Below are 21,872 nucleotides of genomic sequence, written 5' to 3'. Positions count from 1 at the left end.
TTTTTTTTTTTATAACCAACTTGGTCATCATTTATACAGCACAGTAGTATTCCATCACATTTTTTTTTTTAGGCAATTGGGATTAAGTGACTTGCCCAGGGTCACACAGCTAGTAAGTGTCTAGGGTTTGCTCTGAAACTGGATTTGAATTCAGGTCCTCCTGACGTTAGGGCTGGTGCTCTATCCACTGCGCCACCTAGCTGCCTCTCCATCACATTCTTAATACACTTATTCACTCCTCATTCTTGTCAAACTGTTCTGCTGTTTCCTTGTAGGATAGTGCATCTCCAGTGTTTATGACTTTGCACAAATTACCTATATCTGGACCACCCCATCCTTACCTCTTTCTCACTGAATCCCTATGTTTCTTTAAACTACATCTTAGTCACCATCTCCTTCAGGAGGCCTTTTCTAACCCTGCTCCCTGCTGTTATTAGCATATTAGTCCTCTTAAAATAATTTTATACTTACTAAGTTGCCTACATATTTTTCCCTCCAATGGAATATAAGCTTCTTGAGGGCAGGGACTTCTTTTGGTTTTGTACTCCTAACACCTAGGACATTACCTGGCACTTCAGTTTGTTGAATTGAACGTGAAGATGTAACATGGAGGAGTAAATCTGCCCTCTCCTTCAGGGAAACTGAGGACTTCTTCTACTCTGACCTCTATCAATTCAACCTGATTTGGGGAGGGGGAGATAGAACTCTTCCAGCTCCATGAAGTGGTAGTGGTTTCTGTGAACTAGAGCAAAGTCTTCTGCCAGATAGGGCTGAGAGAATGAGGTGTGGGGTAAGGCAACTCTTAGAGGCAGGACTCCAAGGGATTGAAGGAAGAGGACTAGGGACAGGAGATGGGACTCCTTGCCAGGTTAAGCTCCCAGAAGCATTTTATGATCCTGACCAAAAGCTCAAACACTCCCTCTCCTACAAATACGCACACATACAATAATATTTCCCTCCCTGTAGCCTCTAAAGATTGGCTCACTGGTTTCTCTTAGAAGAGATGAATTTCTCTTCCTGTTTTTATACCTTGTTTCATGTTGTTATTAATTAGATGATAGAAAAAACCTATTTCCTTGGTTATTTCTTCATAGAATCTTATAAATTTTAAACATATGCATGGGAGACACTTTATCTGAGGAGAGACTTTAAGACTGCTGCTATAATCATACAAAAGTTTTCCTTTCCAAAAATCCTGTTCCAATGCCTCATTGTGGCCAGGAGGTAATTTTGGGCTCTCAAAAAATAATGCTAGTAGAGCACAAATTTTTGCAGGTTCTTTTAAGTTGGAAAGAGATCATCATCAAGTCTGATGATGGACTTCACTTTATAGCTAAGTATAGATAGGCTTTATACAAGAAGGTGGCTGTTCAAGTGATTAATTTTTTTGATGTAACAACCCATGAAATAGTTAAATAAAATGTCTTTTTTCTCAAGAATGGTCCAGCAACATTTCATGAGATTTTTAAACTTTCTTGGCTCACAGTTGCTCCTCTGTCCAGAAAACTTGGGAAAGTTTACATGTGGTACCCCCTAGAGACTGATTTCTCATTTGGAAGCATACAGTTGATAATATTCAGAGCAAAGTTTTATCTTAAGAAGTAGTAGAATGAAGATAGAATGGGACAAAGAATTGGAGATGGATTTTAATTGAAAGCTTTTGAAATTGTGAAAAGAACTAGAGAGTGAATTTTGCGATCTGTGGCAGACACAGAAGGTGGCTGTCTCTAGGAAAATAGAGTTCCCAAGCTGGGACCAGACAGGAAGATGACCTAGCAATGAAGCAAGCTGTTTAACTCTTCCTGAACAATACTGACATTCATAGACCAAGCAGGACATGATTCTAAGGAGAAAGTAGAAGTAAGGAGGACCAAGGCTGAAAGAGGACACCAGCATGGTCTAAGGCAAAGAAATCCCAGTTCAGCTCCACTTCCATTGTAGGGATTTCCCTGCTGATGTCAATTTGGTCTTTGCTGGTTGGACTTCGTTCAAATCCCATTTACATACATAGCATGGCTTTTTTTTTTTTTTTTGGTGAAAATGTTTGTTGTTTGATTGCTTGCTAGCAGGTAAGCTGACCCAAATACCCTAGAAGCAGATATTCCAATTTTTTTCTGGGTGGGGGTAAAATACATGATGTCATTACTGATAAATATCCAAGATTGAATCCAGTTTGTTTTCCCTCAAATTATTCTTTTGATTTGGTACCACCATATGTGCTTTTACCCAAATTAGCAACATCAGTGGTTTCTGGTTTTGAAACAATGATAGGATGTGTTCAACTTTGAATCAATTTCCAACTGTCTTAAAGAGCATAGGTGTGAAGGCAGAAATTAAAAGTAGGGTTTTTTCATCCTTATCATCCTTATTTTAATTTCCCCCGTTGCTTAGGGGTGTTAAATAGTTTTGGTACATAAGGTAATAGATCTAGAGTTGCAAGAGACCTTAATTAAAGGTCATCTAGTTAAACCCCTTGCTTTGAGGAAATGGAGTCACAGAGGTTAAATAATTTTCTGAAGGTCATACAGGTATTAAATGGCAGATCCAGGATTTGAACCCAGCTTGTCTGACTCCAAACCTAGCTGCCTTCCTTCTGTTTCACAACAGATTTAGCGTCAGAGGACTTTGATTTGAATCTCAGCCCTCTAACCAAAATATTTCTGAGATTTCATAAATGGGCAGAAAGCAATTACACCTTCAGGTTTCATGTGGTTTTTCTCCTCATGAAAGTCTGTGTTTACAGTATTTACTGCTGGAATGGACCTCAGAGATCATGAAGTCCAGGGGTTGTTAATTTGGGGTACACAGACCCAGTTGATTTTAAGGGTCTGTGAACTTTGATGGAAAAAATGCATCTTTATTTTCAATAACCTGTAATTGAAACTGAGTTTCTCTTTAAATTATGACCTAAAAAAATCATTCTGAGAATAGCTTCACTAGATTGTCAGAGGAGTCCATGACTTTAAGAACTTTGAGAATTTTAACAACCTTTTGTTTTTATCTTAATCTCCTCATTTCACAAAAGGAGAAACAGGAGATAAAGAGAAATTAAATCACTTACTCAAGGCAACTCAGCAAAGTTTGAGGACCAAAGTTTGGACTCCTCTGACAGTCTAGTGAAGCCATTCTCAGAATGATTTTTTAAGGTCATAATTTAAAGAGAAACTCAGTTTTAATTAGAGGTTATTGAAAATAAAGATGCATTTTTAGGTCATAATTAGTTCATAATTAGGTCATAATTTAAAGAGAAACTCAGTTTCAATTAGAAGTTATTGAAAATAAAGATGCATTTTTTCCATCAAAGTTCACAGACCCTTAAAATCAACTGGGTCTGTGTACCCCAAATTAACAACCCCTGGACTTCATGATCTCTGAGGTCCTTTCCAGCAGTAAATACTGTAAACATAGACTTTCATGAGGAGAAAAACCACATGAAACCTGAAGGTGTAATTGCTTTCTGCTCATTTATGAAATCTCAGAAATATTTTGGTTAATTTTTTTTTAGACTGCCTAATATCCAACTTCCTTTCACTGTTCTGAACCTGTTTTTTTTTCTCCTTCTGAGGCTTGTCTAAAATTTGTCTTAAGCAATCTCTGGGAGGAGGAGATTTGTGAGTAAGATGCCTGCCGTTCCCATGCCAATGAATCCCATTTGCCAAATTGGCTTCTTTGGGCTGTCAGGAGTGCCTTGACTTAGTTCCAGAAATATTTGAAACTTCCTTAAAACCTAAGTGGCCCTTCTGACCACACTGAGTTTCTGGTTCTCTGCAGAGTCTGTTTGGCTAAGGGCAAAGATCCTATCTTCTCTGAACACCAGATCATTTTCGGTAATTGTTTTCCTGAAATGTAGCATTTATCAGCAGCCATGCTGCAGCTGCCAAAAAAAAAGGCAGAAAGACAGAAGGACGTCTGTTTTCCTGCTGTCAGGTCCTCTCTGGGTCTCACACATGCTTTGATCTTCAGCTTGACTCTTTTAAGATAAAATATTTAAGATATTTTAAGATATCTCATTAGAGAGACTGGGGACTGTTACCTGTTTTGGCTGGGAGGAACAAATCTCTATCCTCTCTCTGCAGTGAGACTCCCAGAATTGCCACACGTCTGGTACTGCCTTACAAAAATAGTTGGTAGGCTGAAACCTAAAGCTTTCCCCTGAGGAAATCAATTAAATCATGTAGCTAGAGTTATGCTCAGTTATCTCAGATGTCCATGTGACCCGATGTCTACGAATGGCAGTGAGATCATTTCTCGGCTCCTCATAATCTGCTCTTGGCCTGTCTCAGGGAGTTTCCTGAGAATTTAAAAAAAAAAGACAAACTTTTCAAGGAAAAGGCAGCCAGTGCCTTGGCCATTCTGTGTTCTGAACTGTCCTTTTGACTGTCACGAGCGGCTTTGTAGATGGAGGGGTTTCTTTCTTTCACCATTTCATTTTTTTTAACATTTTTTCCAGTGGTTGCTAGGAAAGGAGTCTCCTTGTTTATTCGGCCCTAACAAATAGTGACAGCTGAGAGACAAATATGGTGTTCTCTTTGCAGGCTCAGGATGGGAAAGAGGCCAGTAATTAGCAACCTTTAAACACAGCTCCCTCACAAAGAAACCTTTGAGAGAGCTTTCTGGTATTGTACCTCTCCCCACTGCTTAGGGTCAATTAAAAAGGGGGCTGACATCATGCCTTTAAATGACAAATTGCATTCCAGAGATCAGCCAATGTATTATAATTTAATGTACTTTTCAAATTTAGAGGAACACTGCCCAATGGAGATTACAAAGAAAGCCTTGTGTTCAGTTTGGGTCTCATTTTCAGACAGTCTCTTTTTTTCCTAATCCAAAAGGCAATAGAAAGACATGTGGTAGGCATATGTAGGCATACATGCCAATGGTGATTTCCAGGTGAGAAGTAGAAGGTAGGCTTGTCATGAAATGAAATTGTAATTCAATTGCAGAACATCCTGAGAGATACATTAGCATTCTTGAAATATTAACAGCACTGAAGACCTCTAGAGCATGGCTGGATAAAGTATGGGTGATTTACATAAAAAAGAACGAATGAGAATTGCCCAGGATCAGGAGGCTGAAATCGTGGATAGAGAACCTGCATGAATGAGATTGCCCATCCATTCAATTACCTGTGTATCATTTCTCTGACTCTTAGACATCATCGGTCCAATCCTTTGACCTTTCCCTCAGAGATTGGAATGTAAAAAACCAAGAAATGTTGGAGGGTGTGGATGGGTTTATGCATGTCTACCTTATTCTCTCCTCCCTATATTCATTATTTATTCCAATTGAAGAGAATTTTTACCTCTTTGGGTGATTCTGCTTCTAGTTCTAAGGAGAGAATTAGTCCATATATTCAACCAATCAACAAATGGTTGATGAAGGAGCTCCATTATGCTAAACATCATGCTAGGTGCTGGAGGTATAAAGACAAAAGCAAGCTTATAATCATTGTACTTATATATACACATATAAATGTATATATGTATATGTATATACGTATGTGTGTATGTATGTGTGAATGAATGTACGCACATTTAAGGTAATGTTGGAAGAAAGGCACCAGTGGGGTTGCATAGGGACTGTGAAAGAAGGTGAAACTCAAGCAGAGTCTTAAAGAAATCCAGGGATTTTAAGAGGTGGAGGAGAGGAGAGTGCACTCCAAGCATGGAAAAAGACTGTGCAAAGGCATGGATAGAGCCCTGGGCCTGGAGTCAGGAAGACCAGAGTTCAAATCTGGCCTTGGACACTTACTAGCTGTGTGACCTTGGGCAAGTCACTTAACCCTGTTTACTTCAGTTTCCTCATCTGTCAAATGAGCTGGAGAAGGAAATGGCAAACCACTGCAGTATCTTGGCCAAGAAAACCCCAAATGGGGTCATGAAGAGTCAGACACGACTGAAACGACTGAACAAGAATAAAAAAGAGGAATAATCTGTAACAAGGCTGGAGAGGTAGGATACTTTCGTTAGCTACCTTACCAGGTTGTTATGAGAAAAGTGATTTATTTATTTGTGTGGCTAAGTGGGCAACCTGAGACTTAATCCCAAGTTTCATGACTTAACCTAGAAAGGACCTTAGTGCAAGTCTCTCATTTTACATATAAGAAAACTGAGACCCATAGAGATTAACTAACTTACTTAAAATCACATGACAGTAAGTGGGGCTGGAATTCGAATTCAGGTATTGTGACTCTAAATTCAATATTCTTTTTGCTCCACTATGCTATGGCCTACATGGATGGAATGTATACTCATACCCTTGAAATAGTAGATTGAGATATTAAATATTATTATTATATTTTAATTATTAAAAAAACTAAGAACTATTTAGTATATGTGTATAGATGCATTTGAATTTAAGCTTCTTGTGAATATCTTGAGTCTTTGTACTTGTCTTCCTAGCAACTAGTACTGTGCCTGGAACATAGGGAATGCTTAATACTTATTGATTACTGGATAAAAGAGAATTTGCTATATGTATATTTTTATGATCTTTCTCCATATTCATCTCTATCTACTTATCTTTCTATCCATCTGTCTATCTATCCATCTACCCACCAACTCATCCATCCATCCATCCATCTATCCATTGAATTATTTATTTTTTAAAAGCTATAGATTTAGCTTTTGGGAGGATATAGTGAGTTTTAAGCGTTAGGCAGTTTTCCCTATCAGAAACTGGAAATCCAAGTTTGGAAGTTCAGGGGACAACAAGGGATGGATATGAGAACACCATTGGTTAAAACAAAGTTCTTTTTTAGCCAGGAAGAGTTAATAATTAATCTTAAGATATTCAAACTTCATGTAAGTCTTCATGGTTTTTTTGGATGTCTTGCAATATATACAAATCCAAGTTCTCTAGTTATTTAAATCATTGTTATTTTGTGTTTCGATTTCAACCTTATTTTGAAGATAAGGGATAACAAGATTTATTTTCCAAAATGTATTTCTGTCTCAGCACAATGCTCACATAAACCTCGTTTGGAACATGTATTGTTGTGCTTCATTAGGCCTGATTTTATTAAAATGTTGAAGCTGCTCCCTCCAAGGTCACTAGTGCCCAACTCATTGCCAAGTCTAATGGCCTTTCCTCAGTCCTCATCCTCTTTGATCTTAGTAGAAACATTTGATATTTTTTACCATCTTTGCCTGGCTGGCATTCTCCTCTCCCTTGGCATCTGTGACATGGATCTTTCCTGGTTTTTATCCTTACTCCCTAACCATTCCATCTCAGTCTCCTTTGATGGATTCCTTGTCTCCCTTACCTTTAGTCAAGTGTCATTTCTGTCTTCACCCCATTTTTGTTTCTTGACATTTTCTCTTTGGGTTATCTTATTGTCTACTCCCAAAGCACTGATCAAGCCTTCTATACCAAGGGCTCTTAACTCTTAAACTCTTTCTGTTTTGGATCCCTTTGTTAGTCTGGTGAAGTAAATGGGCCTTTTCTCAGAATAATGTGGGGATTTTTTGTCATAATTGAAGAAAATGCCAAATTTCAGTTAGAGATTAGTGAAAATGAAGTTGTAATTTTTTCTCATACATGTTTGTGGACCCTCTGAAATTTATACCTAAACCCCCAAGATGCAACTGGTGGCTCAGTGGATAGAGTTCTGGGCCTGGAGTCAGGAAGATCTGAGTTAAAATATGGCCTTCAGTACTTAACAGCTGCGTGACTCTGGGCAAGCTGCTTAACCTCTATCTGGCTCAGTTTCCTCTTCCATAAAAATAGGATAATGATAGCAATTACCGTACAGGGTTGTTATGTGGAACAAATGAGATAATATTTGCACAAAGTGCTTAGCACAGTGCCTGGCACATAATTGATGCTATATAAATGTTTATTCTTCCCTCCCTGCTCTGTGGGGTCCATCGACCCCAATTTAAGAAACCCTTTTTTGTATAAATGCCTCTGAAATTTGTATGTTCACTCTTGGCTTCTTTCTTGACCTCCCATCTTGGATGTCCAACAGCTGACACCTAGAACTGGCCAACACTTAACACTTGTTATAGTCAATTAGACGGCTACATGGCACAGGAGGAAGCCTTGAGTACAAATCTGGCCTCTGACACTTACTAGCCTTGTGACTCTGGACAAGTCACATAACTTCTGTCAGCCTCAGTTTCCTCAACTGTAAATGGGGATGATATACAAGCACCTATATTATAGGGCTATTGTGAAGATTAAGTGAGATGTTAATGAAATGCTTATCACAGTGCCTGACACATAGTATATACTCAATAAATGTTTGTTTCCTTCCTTCCAAACAAAATCCCAACTTTTTTATTTCTGTTTCTGTAAGCACCATTCTGTTATTTATCTAGCTTTGAAAACTCAGTCATTATTAGATCTTTTTTCTGCCTTTACATTGAATCATTTGACACTAATAAAATCTGGCTGATTTTTACCTTGAAAATATTTCTTGAATCCATTTTTTTCCATCATTACTTCTCACCTGAACTATATAAAATATCCTACTTACTAGTCTTTTTGTGAATGACTTCTTCTTTTTTTTAGTCCATCCTCTGTGATACTGTCAAAATAATTTCCTAATGCATTTGTTTGATCATATAACTCTTCTGCTAAAAAAAAAAGTCCTACTAATTCTACCTCTGCAACATCTGTGGCATCTATCCCCTCTCTACTTCCATGAGCACCAGCCTAACACAGATCTGCATTACTACTCATCTGGATGATTGCAAGAGACTGCTAACAGGCATTCTGGACTCCATTCTTTCCTACCTCCTCCAGTCCGTCCTCTGTACTACTTCCAGCCTATTCTTCTTCATGCCCAAATCTTGTTAAGCCATATCTCTGAACGTATCCCTTGCATGCCTCTGTATTGCCTACTGGCACTTAAGGCTTTCTGTGATCTGCTTTAGCTATATCTAATATTGCTCATGAGGTTCCTAGGTGGTAAAATGGGTTTGGAGTCTAGAAGACCTGAGTTCAAATCCTCTCTCAGATACTTGCTATTTAATTTCTCTTTGTTTTAGTTACTAACTATGGAAAGGAAAAAAATGGGTGAACTTTGAGTACTCTAGTATGCTGATCCTTCAGTCCAGAGAAAGGTAAACTAAGAACATTCCTCATATTAGTAGGAACAGTTTCACATATGGTTCTCTCATTAAGGCAATTAAACCCATAGTAGAAGGAAGGGCATAGTATTTGAATTAAATCAAATATATCCAGTTGGTAGAATTACCTTAATCAAATATTATTTTTACAGAGATATTATGCTATTATTTAATGATTATTTAATGTTACTGGATTGTGGATAAATTTCAGGATCATCTAACTCCAAGGAAATTTCAGAGTAAATCAGAAATTAAGATTCATACAGATTTAAGAGAGGTGATGGTGGATAGGGGTGGAGAAAACTAGAGTCTGACTAAATAATGATAGTAAAACTTACTTAAGTTGAAGATTTTTTCTCATGCTTACATAATTGTATTTCTTTTAATTTTGTTCTAATTTATATTCTTTTAAATATAGTATTATATTAATTATTATTTATCCTTAACTGTCTTAATAAAGAAACTTTATTGAGAATAATAAAAAGTGGGGGGGGCAGAGCCAAGATGGCAGAGGGAAAGCAGTGACTTGCTAGAGCTCTCCCCCAAAGCCCTCCAAATACCTTCAAAAAATGTCTCTAAACAAATTCTAAAGCAGCAGAACCCACAAAAAAACAGAGTAACACAAATTTCCAGCCCAAGACAACCTGGATGGCTGATTGGAAAGGTATATCGTGCCGGGCTGGGAGAGGAGTGCAGTTTGGCATGGGCGCCACAGCGACCCTGGAGCAGGCCTCAGAGGACTGAATCATGGGTAGCTGTGGCGGTTTCCAGACTTCTCAACCCACGAACGCACAAGATGACTTAGAAGGTCAGTGGGAAAAGTCTGTGACTGCGGTGACAGAAGAAGCTAGATCTCAGCCGCCCAGAGGGAAGCAACTGCCTTCTGAGCTTCCAGCCCACAGACTGAAGGGGAATGGAATGGGTGATCAGAGGGGCATTGCAGGGTTCTCTTTGCTAGTGCTGAGGAAGGAATCTCTTGCTTTGCCTGTGCTTGGATCTGGGTCACAGTTCTGAGGGGCAGTCCTGGGGCGAGGAGGAGCACTGGCATGGTGGAGCTTGTTGTGACTGTAGAGAGGAAACACCTTGCCCCTTATCATAGCACCTTGGAAGAACTGACACTTTTCAGGTCCCTAGAAGTATCTCTGAAAACAGCTGTACAAACCCCAGCTTGGGACAGTACATTGTCCACATTGGAAACAGACTCTTACCTTAACAAAGAGTTTAAAACTCAAATAATTGGCCAGGATCATGAGTAAGCAGTGCAAAAAGAGTCAGACTACATTATCTTACTTTGGTGACAAAGAAGATCAAAACATACAACCAGAAGAAGACAACAAAGTCAAAGCTCCTACATCCAAAGCCTCCAAGAAAAATATGAATCAATCCCAGGCCTTGGAAGAGCTCAGAAGGGATTTTGAGAAGCAAGTAAGAGAAGTAGAGGAAAAACTGGGAAGAGAAATGAGAGTGATGCAAGAAAATCATGAAAAGCAAGTTGACAGCTTGCTAAAGGAGACCCAAAAAAATACTGAAGAGAATAACACCTTGAAAAATAGCCTAACCCAAATGTCAAAAGAGGTCCAAAAAGTCAATGAAGAAAAGAATGCCCTAAAGAGCAAAATTGGACAAATGGAAAAGGAAGTCCAAAAGATTACTAAAGAAAATACTTCCTTAAAAATTAGAATAGAGCAATTGGAAGCTAGTGACTTTATGAGAAAACAAGACACTGTAAAACAAATCCAAAAGACTGAAAAATTAGAAAACAATGTGAAATATCTCATTGGAAAACAACTGACCTGGAAAATAGATCCAGGAGAGAGAATTTAAAAATTATTGGACTATCTGAAAGCCATGATAAAAAAAAGAGCCTAGGCATCATCTTTCAAGAAATGATCAAGGACAACTGTCCTGATATTTTAGAACCAGAAGGAGAAATAGAAATTGAAAGAATCCACTGATCTCCTCCTGAAAGAGATCCCCAAAGGAAAACTCCTAGGAATATTGTAGCCAAATTCCAGAGTTCCCAGGTAAAGGAGAAAATACTACAAGCAGCCAGAAAGAAACAATTCAAGTATTGTGGAAACACAATCAGGATAACACAAGATTTAGCAGCTTCTACATTAAGGGACCGCAGGGCATGGAATATAATATTCTGGAGGGCAAAGGAGATAGGATTACAACCAAGAATCACCTACCCAGCAAAACTGAGTATAATTCTTCTGGGGAAAAAATGGTAATTCAGTGAAATAGAGGACTTTCAAGCATTCTGGATGAAAAGACCAGAACTGAATAGAAAATTTTACTTTCCAATACAAGACTCAAGTGGAACATGAAGAGGTAAACAGGACAGAGAAATCATAAGAGACTTATTAAGGTAGAACTGTTTACATTCCTGCATGGAAAGATGATATTTGTAACTCATGAGACCTTTGTCAGTATTAGGGTAGTTGGAGGGAAAAAAAGTATATGTATGTGTATATATCTCTATATATAGATAGATAGATAGAGGGCACAGGGTGAGTTGAAGATGAAGGGGTCATATCTGGAGAATAAAATTAAGGGGTGAGAGAGGATTATACTAGGAGAAGGAGAAAGGGAAAGGTAGAATGGGGCAAATTATCTCACAAAAGAACAGAAAAGAAAAGGCTCTTACAGTGGAGGGGAAACGGGGGAAGGTGAGAGGAAATGAGTGAATCTTGTTCTTATAGGATTTGACTTAAGGAGGATATAACATACACACCCAATTGGGTGTGGAAATCTGTCTTACCCTACAGGAAAATAGGAAGAGAAGGGGACAAGAGAGCAGGGGAATGATAGAGAGGAGGGCAGATTGGGAAAGGGGGTAATCAGAAGCAAATACTTCTGAGGAGGGACAGGGTCAAAAGAAAGAATAGAATAAATGGGGGGGCAGGATAGGATTAAGGTAAATAGAGTTAGTTTTTCACAGCATGTCTACTATGAAAGTGTTTTGCATAACTGCACATGTATAGCCTATATTGAGTTGCTTGCCTTTTCAATGAGGGTGGGTGGGGAGGGAGGAAGGGAGAAAATTTGGAACCCAAAGTTTTAAAAACACAGGTTTAAAAAAAATGTTTTCACATGCAACTGGGAAATAAGAAATACAGGAAATGGGGTACAGAAATCTATCCTGCCCTACAGGAAAATAGAAGGGGAAGCAGGGAGAGATAGCAAGGAAAGCAGACTAAGGGAAGGGGTATTCAGAATGAATGCCATCTTGGGGTGGGGGGAGGGGCGAGATGGGGTGAAAATTTGGAACTCAAAATCTGGTGGAAGTAAATGTTGAAAACTAAAAATTAAAAAAAAAGAATTTTAAAAAAATGCTAAAAAAATAATAAAAGGCAACATGGCATAATGGATAGAGAGCCAGCCTTGGAGTCAGAAAGACCTGAATTCAAATCCTGCCATCGACATATACTGTATGTGAGATCCTGGGCAAGTCACTTAACTTTTCTGTGCCTCAGGTTAATTTCTAAGACTTTAAGTTGCAGTTGGTACAGAGTTTCTTCAATGGTACCATCCTAAACCAATGATGTCATAGATCTAGTTGCTCCCCTCTTTCACCCCCAGTACAAATTACTTTAAGACTGACAAATTGCTTTAAACACTTTATCTCATTGGAAGAGCATACTGGAGTAAGTAAGACTTAGATAGTTGTACCTATGGCATATGTTTAAATAAACATAGGCATTAAATAAAGCAACTGAAATGTTCATACCCTTTGACTGAGAGATTCTACTGTTAGACATCTATTCTGAGGATGACAGTAATAAAAAGGAAGGGCTCATGTTCAAAGTTTACAAAATACAGGGCGTCCCAAAAGTCTTAGTGCAGTTTAAAACTAGTAGAGCTTGGAGCAGTGAGGTGGTGCAGTGGATAGAGCACCGGTCCTGAAGTCAGGAGGACCTGAGTTTAAATGTGACCTCAGGCACATGACACTCATTAGCTGTGTGACTCTGGGCAAGTCACTTAACCCCAATTGCCTCACCAAAAATAAATAAATGAATTAAAAATTAAAAAAAAACATAGTAGAGCTTAAAACTCCAATTACATCCAGTATACAGCTGCCAAAGAAAATTTTCTTAAATGCAGATGTAACTGGGCCACTCCCCTACTCAATTAGTTTTAGTGGCTCCTTATTAAGCCATCAGAGCTTAAAATTGCATTAAGACTTTTGGGACAACCTATCCTTTCAAAACTTCGAAAGAAGGCGTGTTCTGCATTCAACTAGATTTTAAACTCCTCAAGATCAATAAATAGACTGAGCTATCTATTTCCTTTTTTCTTCTCCAAAATCTGTTAATGCTTTGTACATGGTGCATTTTCAATAAATTTGTTGTTGTTCAGTCCTTTCAGTTGTGTCCAATTCTTCGCGATGCCATTTGTGGTTTTCTTAGCAAAGATACTGGAGTGGTTTGCCATTTCCTTCTCCAGTTCATTCTAAAGATGAGAAACTGAGGCAAATGGGGTTAAGTGACTTGCCCAGGGTCACACAACTAGTAAGTGTGAGGCCAGATTGGAACTCATGAAGATGAGTCTTCCTGACTTTAGGCCTGGCACTCTATCCACTGTATTACCAGCCCTTTCAATTGTTGATTTTTCCCCTTCTATTTTTGTTGATACTTTGTCAACATCCTTTTTCCAGGATCATACTGTGGTGAGTAGGTGACTGGATTCTTGGAAACTGACCCAACTTGGCAGCTTCTGCCAAGCTAGAAAGCTTTTTAGTATGGGCCTGGCTATGGACTGGGTGGTGTGTTGGGTCATCCGAGGGCAAACCTAAATAAGGTTTTCTAGGTTCATTTTGAGAAGCTTGATCATTATGTGATGAATTTTGTTAGCCACAGCTAGTCATTGATGAGTATCTACTAAGGGGTGGGTGCCTCACTAGTTCTTACCCCACTTTTCCAAATGCTTGCCAAGTCTTACTATCTACCTCCACATCTTCCACATGTGACCCATTCTTTACACTCACACAGCTAGTTCACATCCTCAAAACCTCTAGCCCAGATTATTGCAATAGCTTCCTAATTGACCTGCCTGTCTCAAGTTTCTCTCCATTCCGATCTATCCACTATCCAACTGACAAAGTATTTTTTCTTAACACAGAACTTCCTGGGTCATTCCACTTATCCATCAATTCTAGTAATGCCCTATTGCCTCCAGGATAAAATATGAATTCCTCTGTTTATCTTGTACATCTCTTCGCAATTTGGTCACAACTCATATTTTCAGCTTCACTGAACATGCTTCCCTTCCCTGGAAGGGAACTGGCCAACTAGTCTCCTCTCTGTTCATCACACGTTCCATCTCTGTGCTGTTGTGCTAGATTCCCCATGCTTGTAATGCATTGTCATACTTCTCTACCTCACATGATTCCTTTGAAGATACTGCTCAGACTCCATTTGCTTCATAAAACCTTTTCCTGATCCTATGAACTGCTAGTGTCTTCCCTTCCCAACTACCTTTTATTCAATTCCTTTGTAGTTCTTTATATTTATTTTGCTTGTATTTGTTCTATTTGTACTTATTTACATACTTATTCCCCCTCCCACATTATAAGTTCCTTAGAGGAAGGGATTGTTTCATTCTTTGTATTTTGTATCCCTCGGTGCACAACACACTGTTTAGCATACAGAAGTTGTTTAATAAATGCCTGTTGATTGGTTGAACTTCAACCTATATTATTTGTAGGAATTGCCACATGGTGATTTCACAGTACGCCATCTTTCTTTCTTTACACATGACTTCCTCTGATATATTCCGTGGTCCAGACAACTATTTAACTCTTCCTTTTCATACGTCACACTTCCATGCACATGGGTCCATCTCTCACCTCCGTACCTTCGGGTACCTCACCTCTACCTCTTGGAACCTTTAACTCTCTTCCAGGCTGTTTTCGTCCCATCCTCTCATCAAGAGGCTTTTCCTGATTTGCTCATTTCACAGGATTGTAGGATCATAGATTTCAAACCAGAAGGAAATTTTGAGATCATCCAGAACACTTCTTTCATTTAACAGATGAGAAAACTGAGGCCCAGAAAGATTAATCAAGGTCACACAAGGTCATCCCAGGTCATATAGTTAATAGTAAATGGCAGAACTGGGATTTGAACCCAAGATATCTGCCTCTAGATCTATTTCTGTATCCACTGTACTACACTTCCCCTCTCATATTATTGTTCTCCACCCCACTCTCTAATCACTATATATTTGCCTATAAAGATATATGCCACATATTTTTCTGTGAAAGGAAAATGTTATTGTCTCCAAATAGAATATACGCTCCCTAAGGGCTTTTGCATTTGTATCCTTAGCACCTGATACAGTGCTTGACATGTAGAAAGGGCTTGATATATCGATTGATGGCTCCTGGGAGTGCTCAAGTATTGAAGTTTCCATTGATAATTTGTCGTTTTGTTGTTGTTCAGTCATTTTCAGTTGTGTCTGATTCTGTGACCCCATTTGGATTTTTCTTGACAAAGATCCTGGAGTGGTTTGCTATTTCCTTCTCTAGCTCATTTGATAGATGAGGAAACTGAGGCAAACAGAGGTAAGTGACTTGCCCAGGGTCACACAGCTAGTAAGTGTCTGAAGCCAGATTTGAACTCAGGAAGCTGAGTCGTTCTGACTCCAGGCCCAACATTCCATGATTACTAGTGGGAGAGACTCACTGATTTACTTTTGTAATACCATACATACACCATGAGTTGTAGGTGCACTTAAGCAACTTAAGATGTGTTCTATTCTGTCAAGTGTTTTTGGATCCTTATTTCTGTCATCTAACATATTAGTGATGATTTCTAGGATCATTCCTTGCTGCCTAGGATAGAAACCAAGCCCTGAAAGGCTTAGCTTTTTCATCCCCAGAGCACCTGCCATGGGGCTTCATTCTCCTCATTGGAGGTGGCCTCAGTGGCTTGCTTCAGTTCACTCCCTAACCATTTCCTTTTTTTTCTTTTTTAGGTTTATTATATTGTTATTTATTTTGTTAAATATTTCCCAATTATATTAAACTTTAACATTCTTTTTTTTTTAAATTTTGAGTTCCAATTTCACTCCCTCCTTCCTGCTTGTCCTTGACAAAGCAAGCAATATGATATTAATGATACATGTTAAGTCATGGAAAACACATTTCTATATTAGCTATGTTGCAAAAGAAAACATACAGAAAAAAAGAAACATAAAAAAAGTGAAACCAGTATGCTTCAATCTTGAACTCAGAATCCATCGGTTTTTTCTCATGAAGTGAAAAGCATTTTTCATCATGAGTCCTTTGGAATTGCATTAGCATCTCTTTACTGGCCACCATGCCACCCAGATCAGAAACCCATTCTGTAATTGCTCTTGGAACTGATGTCAATCTCTTTCTCTCTGACTACACTTACCATCCCTGTGATTTTCCTGTCTGAAATGCTTCTCCTTGTCACCTGCTTCCCTAAATGTATTCTCTCCCCTAGTGGAATGTGAGCCTCTTGTGGACAGGCACTGTCATCTCTTTTGTATTAGGGATCCGATCAGTGTTTAGCACAGTCCTTGGCATATGCTTTTTCTTTCATTAATTCATTGGTTCTATCTTGACCATTCTCTATCTGGGCCATCCCATTACTGACCAAGGTGTGATTCTGATGTCATTAGGAATTGTAAACTCAGTGATTGGGTACAGAGATGTTCTCTATGTCCGTTCCCAGAGGGAAGCCTGGTTTCAGCCACTTGTCAGTCTCTGTAGCTGCCTGTGATAATAGCATGACAAGCTTCTACATTCACAGAAAAGAAATGCAATTAGATCAAGTTTCTCACGAGTAAACTCCCAGTTTGAATGATCTCTTTGGTTCTCAGAAAGCTGGACTGAAGCATTACCACAGGGAATTACTCCATTTTTTCCATACTCCGCCAATGTGAACCAGGAGAAGATTTCTTTGTATAATTTTAGGAAAACGTATTCTTTTACCAGCTACTTGCAGTGTTGAACTGAACTAGATCATGATGACAAAGTGAAATTTCATTAAATAACATTTATTGAGATAGATAAGTGGCTAAATTTGAAGGAAACAATATTTTTTATTAGAAAATTTGAAGAAAACATTTTTTTCTATTAGAATGTAAGCTCTTTGAAAGCAGGGACTTTCTTAATTTTGGATTTGTGTCCCCAGAGTCTGGTACAGTGCTTTCCATGTAGTAGGTACTTAATAAATTCTTTTTTTGATTGATTCTGTTTAAAATCTTAAATATCAGTCAATTTATTGAATATTTACTATGTGCCAGGCACTGTGCTAGGTACTGGAGACACAAGTTGAAAGAATAAAACAATTCCTATTCTTTACTCATTCTATTGGGGTAGTTAAGTATGTATATATGTACATGCATAATAAATATAAGGAGAATAATTTAAATAAATTCAGAACCATTAAATACAAGATAATTTGGGAAGGAAGGCACTAACAGTTGGAGAATGCGGAGGATCAGGAAGGGCTTTATGTGACGTGAATATCATCTTAAAGGAAGAGAGGGATTCTCTGAAGCAAAGGTGAGCAGCAAGGGCATTCCAAGAATAGAGAAAGGACAGTACAAAGGCACAGAGATGGGGAGATGGAGTTTGGTGTGTGTGAGGAACAGAAGGTAGGCCAGTTTGACTGGATCACAGGATATGGGAGGAGTAATGGCCATCGATGCTGGAAATATGGGTTAGGGTCAGCTTGTGGCGGGTTTATTGCCTAGAGGCAATAGGGAGCCTTTCGAGTTAATTGAGTAAGGGTGTGACATGGGCAGATCTTCATTGAAAGAAATTACTTTGTCTGCAGTGTGAAGGGTGATCTAGAGTGGTGAGAAACTTGAGGCAGGAAGACAAGTTAGGAAGCTGTTATAATAATTGAGGAGAGAGGCTATGAAGGCTTGAATTAAGATGGTAGCTTTGTGAATAGAGAGAAGGGGTTAGTTGTGAGAGATGTAAAAGTAGAAACAGCAAGATTTGGTGACTGATCGGTTATGTGAGGTGAGGAAGATAGAAGAGTTGAGGATAACACCAGATTTACAAACTCAGGAGACGGGAAGGATGGTGGTACCTTCACCAGAAAAAAGGAAAGGTAGAAAGAGTAGAGGGTTTGGGGAAAAAGATAATGAGTTCAATTTAGGTTTAAAAAGCAAAACAAAACTTTTGTTTCCAGGATTGCATTTTCATGCTCTCCTTAATGTTTATCATTTCATCATTTTTCCCCAAATATATTTCTAGAATTCATTATAAATTCTACCCAAACATATTTCTAGGATTCCTGTTATAAATTCTACCCACCAGAACAACATAATGACAGGTCAATATGAGCACAGTTATATATCATAAGGTCTGAAGCCTTTCTTGTTATTGCTTAAATCTTTCCCTGTTGTGCCAAACAAACAAGAAAGAAAAAATGACTATTGAAAGGGTATTTTTCTTGGTCCGCAGGAGAAAGAGAAAAAAAGACTCCCCTCTCTGAAGTAAATTCAGTCAACTTCAAAATAGAAAAGCAGGTCACCTCATCTCTGTATCATCGTTGTTGGGAAGCATGCCATGGTTTTAATGCACAGCTGTCCAGCAATTTGTCTTTGGTGAAGGAATTCTGATCACTACATTAATCCATCTGCCAGCATCTGCTGAAATATTTTATCGGATCATTTAACAGATGACCCAAGGGTTATGTGTGTGCATGTGTGTGTGTATGTGTATGTGTATGTGTATGTGTATGTGAGAGAGTGCTGAGCACATTTTCTGGATGAGTCTGAGCTCAGAGTTCAAAAGCATTCTTAAGTTAAAAAAAAAACTCTGATGGAGAAAGTGTGAAAGCTGTTTTAGAGGTCTGGATAGAAAACTTTTGAGCAAATATTACCACTGTTTATCCTAGGGACCAAGCCAAAGATAAACATACCACTTCTAACTCATTTCTATCTGTCAGAAAACAGTATTCTTGTTGCCCTGTTAGGGAAAGAATGCCAGTTATTTGTAGGGGAAGCCCAGGCTATCTATGATTTTGATGCGACTTCTAACAACTGGGCAGTATGTATCAGAATAACCCTTGAAGTACCGTGTTCCTATTATAGATGGAAAAAAAAAGGAAAAAGATGGGGGTGGGAAACAGTGGAGAGAAACAGAAAAGGAAGAAGCAGGAAGAGGAAGGGGAAGGAAGAAGAAGCAGAGGGGGGAGAAGGAAGAGGTAGAAGAAGGGGAAGGGGTGGATGAGAGGGAAGAAGAAGAAGCAAAGCCAATGAATAGCTTCAGTTCAAGATTCTGTGATGTTATCAACCTCTAGATGGCTTTACGGGTTCTCACATGAAACTTGCTACAGTAAGAGATGGATTCAGCATCCCAGACTGGCTTAGTGGACTCATCAGAGTAAAGCATGTGTGGGGTTTGGTTTTGTTTTTTTTTGGATGCTCTTCTTGGTTAATGATGTTGCAGTGGGTCAGCAAGGATCTTTGTGCCAGACTTGAGTGTTCACTGGAAGATTGGAAAACACTAGCTCTGGAATCAGAAAGCCTGGGTTCAAATCCTAACTCTGATGCTGTGTGACTTTGGGAAAATTACTTAACTTCCATGAGCCTTGGTTTCCACATGTGTAAAATGAGGAGGCTGGACAAGTTGAATTCTGAGGTCCCTTGTAACTCCAGGCCTAAGATCCTGAATGTTTCATTTTTACATCAAAGTTTATCTGTAGAAAAAAGGCAGTGGTATTGACTGGAGGAAGAGAATGCAACTTTCTTCATGTGTGAAAAAGGAGTTTTAATAGTAACACTGGGATCATAGGATTTTGAGTCAGCAGGGATCTTTTAAAGATCAGTTAGTCCTGCGTTCTTATTTTATAGATGAGGAAATTGAAATCTGTCACTTAGTGACTTTGGGAAAGTCACTTAACCTTTCTGAGTTACAGTTTCCTTAGCTGTAAAATGAGGGCCTCTTAACTTGGGATCCATGGACTTTAGAAAAAATTTCAATTGTATTTCAATATAATTGGTTTCCTTTGTAATCCTATATATTTTATTTTATGCATTTGAAATTCTTCTAAGAAGGGGTTCATAGGATTCTTTACCAGACTGTCCAAGGGGCAGAGAAAAGGTGAAGAGCCCCTGCCGTTACTGCCCTCTAACACCCTTAGTAGCTCTAAATTTAGGGTTAAAGTCTCAAGTCTATAGAGATGACATTAGAATTGTGCTATAGAAGATAAAGTATAAAGTGAAAAGGAGGAGATGGAGGAAGGAGGACACCCCAGCCATAGGGAACAATGTAGGCAAAGATTTGGCAGTGGGAGATTTTTGGACCTGTTTGGGGAGAGAGTTCTTTGGTTTGATGGGAATAATATGAGATAAAGTTATCAAAGTAGGATTGCACAGTATTGTAGAGGTTCCTGAAGAAAGGAGTTTGGGTTTATTTTTTTTTACTCTTTTGTTTAAAATTAAATATATATATATATAGGTTTATGTATATATATTTTCAACATTCATTTTTTTAAGATTTTGAGTTCCAAATTTTTTTCTCCCTCCCTCCCTTCCCCCATCCCCAATCTGATATAGGCTATACATATACAATCATATTGAACATATTTCCACATTAGTCATCTTGTGAAAAAGAATCAGAACAAAAGGGAAAAAAACACAAGAAAGAAAAAAAAAACAAAAAAGAGAAAATAGTATGCTTTGATCTGCATTCAGACTACATAGTTCTTTCTCTGGATGTGGATAGCATTTAGTTTCAAGTTTATTCAAGGGGCATTCATGAGCCACAGGTGACTTTTGAACAGAGGCAAGACACAACTAGATGTCTGTATGTGACAGATTATACTGGCAGCAGTATGAAGGATAGAATGAAGAAGTGCGAGAGTGGAGGAAAGACCACCAATCAGGCAGCTACTTCAGTAGTCATTGGTTTTATTAATGGAGGGATATGACTTGCTTTTTTATAACCACTATTTTTTAAATCCAGTAGTTACTTAGAAATAGTGGGCACACATTAGCTCTTCCACCTAGTGCAGGTATTGAGTTTCAGAGTGGGCGTTGATTGTTGGATGACACAAGTGCTAGCTTTAATACTTTAATACTTATTAGCTGGGTGACCTTAGCGGAATGGATTAATGTGGTGATCAGAATTCCTTGTCTTGCTGTACTTTGCCTTGATTAGACTATGTTTGGAGCACCGTTTTCAGTTGAGGGTGCCGTGTTTTATGAAAGCTGTTGATCAGCTGCTGAGTGTCTGGAGGAAGGTTACCAGGACTGCAGGTAGCTCCGAGTTCAAGTCATGTGAAGGTTGGCCTAGAGGAATTAGCGATATTTAGCATAGTAAGGAGAACACTTGGGGATAGGGAAGTGGGGCTCACAATGACTATCGTTGAGTATTTGAAGGCATATCCTCTGGAAAAGATGTTGTTCTGCTTGGTTTCACATAAGAAAACTAAGAGCAATTGGTAGTAGTTACAAACAGACAAGTTTAGGTTAGATTTAAGGAAGAAACTTCCTAATAATTAGAGCTATCTAAAAGATAATGGATTGCCCCATCACTGTAGGATTCCATCGAAAGGTTAGATGATCATCTATTGATTCTGTTGTAAAGGAGATTCCTTTTCTGGTATGAGCTAGACTGAAAATGACCTCTGAGGTTCAATTCTGAAATTGTATGCTACCATTAGACTCTCACTGTGACACAGAAGTGCCTTGGTATTTTCTAAAGCAATGCCAATGCAGTGCCAACTCTGAGGGAGCCTTTAAAACTGGAAAGGCTTGAAGTTGGTGCCCATAAATAGACTATGTGTCTGTGGATTGAAG

General features: G+C 38.6%; 1 protein-coding gene across 1 annotated transcript in view; it reads right to left on the bottom strand.

Moving 5' to 3' along the window:
- The window catches only part of PDLIM3 (PDZ and LIM domain 3), a 53,642-nt gene extending 38,645 nt beyond the window's left edge, over positions 1 to 14,997 (bottom strand). Inside the window, exon 1 of the mRNA XM_027837456.1 lies at positions 14,926 to 14,997. Within this exon, the coding sequence (XP_027693257.1) occupies positions 14,926 to 14,997 (72 nt within the window). The remainder of the gene's footprint in view (positions 1 to 14,925) is intronic.
- Positions 14,998 to 21,872: the final 6,875 nt, after the last annotated feature.

Source organism: Vombatus ursinus, unplaced genomic scaffold (assembly GCF_900497805.2).
Source record: "Vombatus ursinus unplaced genomic scaffold, bare-nosed wombat genome assembly UNPS02014821.1, whole genome shotgun sequence".
NCBI classification, from domain to species: Eukaryota; Metazoa; Chordata; class Mammalia; order Diprotodontia; family Vombatidae; genus Vombatus; species Vombatus ursinus.
This window is presented reverse-complemented; position numbering and strand designations above follow the sequence as displayed.